Source organism: Squalius cephalus, assembly GCF_949319135.1.
Source record: "Squalius cephalus genome assembly, chromosome: 15".
NCBI classification, from domain to species: domain Eukaryota; kingdom Metazoa; phylum Chordata; class Actinopteri; order Cypriniformes; family Leuciscidae; genus Squalius; species Squalius cephalus.
In genome coordinates, this window is record NC_137136.1 from 17,274,681 (window position 1) to 17,282,509 (window position 7,829).

At 36.7% G+C, this 7,829-nt stretch overlaps 1 protein-coding gene across 2 annotated transcripts in view; it reads left to right on the forward strand.

The window, feature by feature from the left end:
• Nucleotides 1–5,521, forward strand: part of bcam (basal cell adhesion molecule (Lutheran blood group)) — a 54,122-nt gene extending 48,601 nt beyond the window's left edge. The window contains exons 11-17 of one of the 2 annotated variants that reach the window (XM_079893616.1): nt 1,662–1,786; nt 1,899–2,040; nt 3,048–3,086; nt 3,595–3,615; nt 3,890–4,031; nt 4,120–4,219; nt 4,323–5,482. In XM_079893616.1, coding sequence (XP_079749742.1) covers nt 1,662–1,786; nt 1,899–2,040; nt 3,048–3,086; nt 3,595–3,615; nt 3,890–4,031; nt 4,120–4,216 — 566 coding nt within the window. In that variant the 3' untranslated portion in view covers nt 4,217–4,219; nt 4,323–5,482. Of the gene's footprint in view, nt 1–1,661; nt 1,787–1,898; nt 2,041–3,047; nt 3,087–3,594; nt 3,616–3,889; nt 4,032–4,119; nt 4,220–4,322 lie in introns of both variants that reach the window. The other variant, XM_079893617.1, reaches the window with a different exon arrangement.
• The last annotated feature ends 2,308 nt before the right edge of the window (nt 5,522–7,829 follow it).

The following is a 7,829-nucleotide window of genomic DNA, read 5'->3' on the forward strand; positions in this document are numbered from 1 at the left end:
GCTGTGTTCACGTCCTCACAAGTTCGTTCTTACGTGTTTGTAAATCATTTACAATATGATGTGCGCTTAAGTGATTTGGAGTAATTTTTCGTTATTTCATATTTATCTTCTCCCCCCCAAATGTCAAAAAGCCATTTACCGCTAATGCTCTGTAATGAAGAGTAAAGAAAGCACATTAGGTGTGTAATTGATGCTGATCTGTGTGTTTTATCATTCTTGTGCTGCCATGAAGGATGATGGGAAATGTTTGTCTCTTCATAAACCAGCTAAATGATTCAGGTTTTCTGGCAGTAAACAAAATGCTTACAAACTAAATGGCACTGTCAACATTCACATTTACAGCTAATTATGATCCATGACAATTTGCTTCAGCTATACAAATTAAATTTTTACACCCCGAACTCAGGGTGTAAAGAAAGTAACAAATTTCCCAGACTTTAATTAAGCTGCTCATTTGCGTTTTTGTAAATACTTTTATTCTGATAAGAATTCCTGAATGTTTAAAGAGTCCAAACTTGCTTAGCTAGATAATATGGAAAGTTGCATTAAAGCAGTAGAGTTGTTTTAGAAGAAAAAAACTCATACGTTTTCTGATCCTCGTAGACCTTTTGCTCGGTGCACTTTAATTTGGTTCAAGGCAACTTCCTGAAATGCCTCTGGTGAAAATGAATGGGAGATATATTTCCAAGGCCGCTTAACAATGTGAGCAGTTACTGTTGAACTAATTCCTATAATAAAACTCTAACATGAGTTAAACACTTTGTCGTCCTGCAGTATGTGACATATACAATAACACTAGGCAGTGTGCCATCTATCTTATCTGTGCAATCAGGGAAACTTTCATTCTACAGTTGATTTCCTGGTTTTGTTCTTTACGCCTTCATGGCATTTATAGTATTCATGGGTGCAGTTCACACCTTCCTGGTTTCCACAAAAGGATGGTGAGGAATTTACAGTGTGGTCCATAAATTCTCCACTGTTACCTAGCACATGGAATATGATGTCATGGCTATTGTGTAGGATGCAGCCACTGTTTTCAGAGCCATATGGATAGCGTTTGTAAGCCCTAGTGTCGGAGTCGACTCCAGCACAGTAATTGACTGGTTGTCGACTCCGTTGCTGTGTCTGGAATCGCTCACTCATGCGTAAGAGAGCTGAAGCTGTTGCAGAAACAACATCACAGTCACATGGTTTTATCTTACTTATATACAATAAAAATAGCAGCCAAATATGTCGTAATTATAAACAAACCTCCATGCCAGGTTTTGTGGTTTCATCGGTTTTATATAATTTGGTTTGCCATGGTATCCTAATTTGTCTTCATAATCATTAAAAAAAAACTGTCAAAAAGAATAAACACATTAATGTACATTATTCTATTTATTTAGACTAGATATTATTTTTTAGTTTCTTGATATCTCCTGTCCAAACAGCTTTTTTTGTGCTATTAAAAGAGATTACGTGTTTAGCGTCCTTACCCAAACATTTGGATGCATTAGATGAAAAGTAGATTTGTTAGGATGAACATGTGGAAGTTTTAATTGAATGCCTCTTTGAACGGCTGACAAATATATCAAGGAATTTACAACTCAAAGACAGGCTTAAAGCAAATGAACTCAAAGATTGGCGACTTATAATAAACACATGCTTTTGTTTTGAAGGTGAACCTGAGATTGATGGTTCAGTGAATGGTTTGGTTGCTAAGGTGGGAGAGATGGTCACTCTCAACTGCTCTGCTCTTGGCTATCCTTCTCCACAATTCATCTGGAAGCCTTCTGGCAAAGAGGTGCATTTGTGTGCTCCAAATAGATTCGGTTTGAACTTGATATTTACATCAGAGAAAACTCTATTCATTGTATTTTGTAATGTTATCCATCTGTCTGTTTGTCTGTGTGTAGTCAGTGACAGTAGTGGGGAATAGGGTGATCAGCACGGTCACTCTTGAGGCCACAGCTGCGGTTCTGGCGAATGGTGTCATGTGTGAAGCATACAATGAGCATGGAAAAAACAGCAGGAACTTAAAGGTGTCCATCAAATCAGGTTAGTGCTTCCTACTCAAAACTGAGGCAATGTTAGGATTGGAATACTACACTCTAAAAATGACTGGGTTAAAAATAACCCCACTCGTAATCCAGCAATGGGTAAATATCAGACAGAAACTTCCAGTTTTAGCTAGTTTAGTATTTATCTTTCAGACAGTACTTTGGGACACAGTCACATGACCTTATTGTTGTCTGGTTAATTTAGCCTGTAGCAACCATATATCTCAGCTAAATATGAATACTGTTATTATGAAGTTTTTTTTAATCAAATTTTGTGTAAGAATGTGAGAATTTTGGAATCTGCTTAAGATTAAGATCTAAAAAATCATGGATGTTGCTTCTAGTTCATTTAATACACTTGTGAAGGACAAGTGCACAGTGGATTGTGGGATATCGTATCTTACCCAGTGTGCTCTGGCTGTATACTGCACTTTTTCGGAAAATGTTATTGGTCATCCTGAACTGATATATAATTTTTAGAGGGTGGGATTATGGGCAAAGTGCAACATCACTGTATAAAAAGACCATGTTCGTGAATATTAAACAGCGTGCATTAATGTTGCTCTGTCAAATCTCAAGCCATGCACAGATGTGCTTGAGTTGCATGGCCTTGAATACTCTTCAGAGTAATTTCATTATTCTTTATATTTTATCAATATTTATATTTTTTTAGAAATGATCCCAGACTTTTGAACAGTATTGTATTTATACTCAGATATTTTTTTACATCATAAATCCAGATGAATTCTGTAGACCTCTGAAATTTCAACAATTTAACTTTAAAGTAAAGTATGATTATGAAGACATGTCATATCTCTATTTAAACAATTCAAACTATCAGTCCGCAGTTTAATTGGGCATGAGGCTTCTGCATTAATGCAAATCATTTTAATAAATAGTATTTAGTATACAATTCCGAACATACCTTGTGTCTTAACAGACCCAGATTTATGTGTAAAATGTTAGCTGTTCTCCAAACCTCATTCTTTTATTTCATCTGTGCAGATCCAGTAAACGGCTCAGATTCCAATGCCACTAACCGAGGTAGACACTTGTCCCAGCTCTCTCTGCTCCTCCTCTCCCTCTCAGGATTCTTTCTTGTACATACTCCATAATCTAACTCTTCAACTCTTTACACTGTATATTATGTATGGTTTCCAAACACTGTGTATATTGTATATTGTATTACGTATGTGACCTTTGTATGATGTCTGTCCTCTATTTTGTTGATGGTGCACCTTTAACTTTTCCCTTATTTGGGACAATAAAGGATTCTGTTCTATTTTACCTTCCTCTCTTTCCTTCCGCTCTGTGTCTGGGGTGTTTGTCGCTTAATACTGATGTCCTTTCCTTTCATACTTGAGCGTGCTGTCAAATGTTTAGCTTGTGCAGTCACTTTAGAGTGTGTGTGTGTGTTCGTCTTCATCTCATTGATGGGCCTCGTTATGTGTGTGTTTGTGGGTTAATGCTGGAGTGTTTTTATTTTTTATTTTTTTTTACGTGTGCTGTTCAATGGTACTCAACTTTCTCTTTCCCATAATGCTGCTCGAAGGAAACCCCATGTTTAAAACAGGTCTGTATAACCCCTGCTTCTTTTCTGTATGTGTGTGTTTGCATATAATTTCTGAAACTGTGACCGTATCACTGATTACTTTATGGGTCTTGCATTTACTGTCAACAAAAGAACAATTGGTAATTGTTCTGGTTTACTTCCTCCCCACCCTCCTCAACACACACATTCTCCCTCTGTGTCCCCCTTTCTCTTCCTCTCCCACCCACAAGTATTACTTCTTCACACTCACCATTAACCATCAACTTCCAACTCTTTTCTCGGTCGCTCTTCTCAGCGGAGAAACAGCAGGGGGGTTCGAGCGCGGTCGTGATCGCCGTGGTGGTGTGCGTTCTGCTGCTTCTCATCCTGGTGGCTCTGCTCTTCTTCCTCAGTAAGAAGGGCAAGCTGAGCTGTGGGAAAAAGGACAAGAAGGATGTGTAAGTAAACCATTATAACCAATACTTGCAAACCACATGTCCACATATTCATTCTCATCTCTTCTTTACTTGTACTTCCTCCTTGCAGGGCATCTGAGGAGGTGAAAGGTGATATAGTGGTGGAGATGAAGTCCAGTGAGAAAGGCAATGAAGAGGCCGGTCTGTTAAACAAACCTCATGCATAACAGGTGAGAGGTCAAAGATAGGTTTAGCACAGTGGTTCTGGTTTTGATTCAGCCCTCTGGAATAACAATAGCATGCGTTCATTAACAACCTTTCCCTTTTTCACAGTGTTAAAAACGAAGAAGATAAGAGACAAATAAGAACAAGATCTCCAGAGACATAGAGGATGACGTGGTGGAAATAAGAGTGCTCTGATGGAGGAGAGGAGAGAAGATGGAGGACAAAGAATATGTGGAGGATAAGAGAGAAGATGGAGGACAAACAATATGAATTTGTTTTTGCTGTACAGTTTTTTTTGGGGGGTGGGGTGGGGCTTTGTAGGACGGGCTATGATGTTGAACTGGGCTATGATGTTGAACTGAGGGTGGGTTTCAGTTTAGAAGTGGGAGGGGCAATAAATGTAAATCTGCCACTACTGTGTCCTGATTGCTTAATCAAGGCAATCTTTGTCCAATCAGAAATTTACTGGGAATAAAGCATGACTTAATGCAGCTCAGTGTTCATCTACTCAAAACAATTCAGAAAAGTCACTGTGGACACTGGATGTTGCTCTTCATACTGTGCTGCACCCTGGTTATGTTGATTTGTCCATGTTGTTGAATAGTGCAGTACGGCCACTTTTTGCATTACACACTGCACTTACTGTGTACGTTTTTGATTGAGAATTGCACACATGCCATTATCCCAAGTCGTAGACCCTACAGACCACTATACATTTTGGTCATGATCTGCATGAAGCATTTGGATGTGCCATTACATACACTGTCCGGCTGTACATTTAACACTGCTGAAATGTTCAAACTCTGCTATCCTTTGTATAGTCAAACATTTATGTTTTTGCCCATATTTAAGACCATGTCCTAAATTCCACACTCTATTGTCTTACACCTATGTTTTGAGCTGAAACCAAAAGCCAGAGGTGACACAAAGAATGAAAGTGTGTGTGAATCTCTCTCAGAGCATATATCTGAATGCACAGACCCATTTAGCTCAAGTCTGAGAGTTGTGGAAGTGGTTCAGAATTACAGAACTAACTCAATCATCTCATTTCCTCTGTACTGCACTGAATTTAACTCGACAAGCTTGAACATGTTCAAAGACTTTAACCCTACTCTTTAATTATTAAACATGGGTTAGTAATGGGACAGGTCAGGCCTATCTTCTGGGTTTTTGTATTTTAGAATGGCTCCTAGTGGGATTAAGCGTTCATTAGTTTATATATTCTCACCTGAACTTTTCTTTTTGAATGATTAAAGTGCTAAAAAGTGATTGGAAAATATCTACTTAATGAGCACAAATCTAAATGCACATGCTGTCTCAATATACTTTTCTTCAATTTATTTCACCAACGCTATTAATATCACTAGGCTGGCATTATTTATACATTTAGAGAAACATATAAAATTAAACACCTTCAGACTTTTTTTTTTTTAAACTTAAAAGTTGTTGCTCTGGGTTTAGTTGTTAAAGGCATAGTTCACCCAAAAAATGAATTCTGTCATCATTTATTCATCCTCATGTCATTCCAAATCTAAATGCCTGTCTTCCATGGAACACAGAAGAAGATATTTTGAAGAGTTTCAACTCTCCATAATTAAAGTTAGTGGAGTCCGAACAACGCTGGATCTCACTAATTTTCATTGTATGAACAGATTTTTTTTTTTTATATATATATATATATATATATATATATATATATATATTTTTTTTTTTATTCTAATATAGGTATGACATGAGGGTGAGTACATGATGACAATTTTCATTTTTGGGTGAACTATACCTTTCAATTCTGAGAGTAAGGAACAGTTGAGGGACAGAGAATTTTTCCACTGTTGTTACAGAGTAATAATCTTTTTTGTTATTTATCAATATTGATATTCATTGCAGCTTTCATTTTGTTTTGTTTTTTAAACCAAAATATGAACATAAAAAGCGATTTCTTTAAGCTCGTATGTGATGTTCCAGGGTTTTGTGTTTTGCAAATATATGTATTTTGTATCTTTCTCAGTAATAATAGCACACTGTTGTTCAGATGGCACAGCTGGAACATTCTAGAATCACTATGTTGTTGGAACACCCTGTCATTTTTTTCCCAGGCCCTAATGTTTAACAAAGCCATGAGCCTTGTTATTTGCTTCAAATAACAGATTCACAATCTGCTGTTCTTTGAGTCGGGTCTTCTGCATGTCAGAGCAACACCCAGAGACAGTTTTTCAAACACTACGCAATTTCTCAATAAGGCCATATACACATATGCACATACATGCAGTGGTTTTCTGTACCAACAAAACAGTGATTCTAGATTGTCTATGCAGCAGGTTAAGTACAATTTAATGAGGTTAAAGAGGGGACTGAGGAGAAATTAGATTGGTAGAGGGTGGGAAAGGGTTTTGTTTGGATATAACATTATTTTTCTTTACCTACTGAGTCGTTGTATGTAGTTGAGTGTTAATGAATCCGTATGCTTTAATTTTCCACTAGACACATGGAACATGAGCTAATACACCTATGAACATCTCAAACACTGGAAAAAGTATGATGGCCAGTTTGTAAAGGCCTCTGTCTCAGACTCCTCATGGAATTATTGTACTTTTTATTTTAATGCTATTTTTCACATTTATTGATAGAATTTTGCAAAATGTACTCATATGTTCTGTCAGTGCGATGTATGATTTAGAGTTATGGTCAATATTTGCATACCAAGATATTTGAACACCAACTTTTTTTTTTTTATATTGTAAAAGGAAAAATAAGTTTTTCTTAAAGAGGATAGGCTACATGTCTTAACTACTGAATGTTTTTGCAAATTTAGCTGGTATTGCAAGAAAGAAGATCGCTGTTTTGAAAAAGGTGTCCTACTTTATGGATGTCTGTATGTATGCTTATGCCCTCCAGGTCTACTGTATATTTTGTGGTACGCATTTGTGAACTTTGTAGCTTGTCTTCTTCTGATTGGAACCGTGTAGAGTTTATACTGCCAAAAAAACAACAACAAATCCCAAACTGTCTCATGTTTTTGTGTCCAAAAAGTTTGAAGTAACACTTTAAATGGCTGAATCAATTGAGAATGTTAAACGTTGTTTCTCACCTTAACATTCATCTCGAGTTTCCCTTTGGAGTTTCAGTTTTTGTTCTTTACCTGTAATGACAGTTCATATTTAACAGGCTTTTATCTTTGTAACAGTCAGGTAAGTATATCATGCATGATCTTGTTAATCATTAAATTAACCCCCTCAAGGGATTTCTACATGTAAAGACAGCCATGTAAAGATACACGCTTCCGTAATTGAATGACATTTAACTACGATCATTACATTATGTAATCTGATAGGCGTGGGGTTTGGTTATTTCATCTTTGTGAGAATAAACTGTCGTATTTATTGATATGCAGCTATAGGAACCTTGCTGAGGATTGTGTTCACTTGCAATAGATTGTGGAGTGACATGATTGGAATGCTGATAATCCTTGCTTCGTTTATAGTGCTAAAACAGATTTTATCTTGATCTCTTTGATTTGAGAATATGAAATTCAAGTTGTAGAACAAATCATGAAAATCTCAAATTGCAGAAATGTCCACCACAGAGATTATTGTAAAGCAAAAACCTAAACTAAAC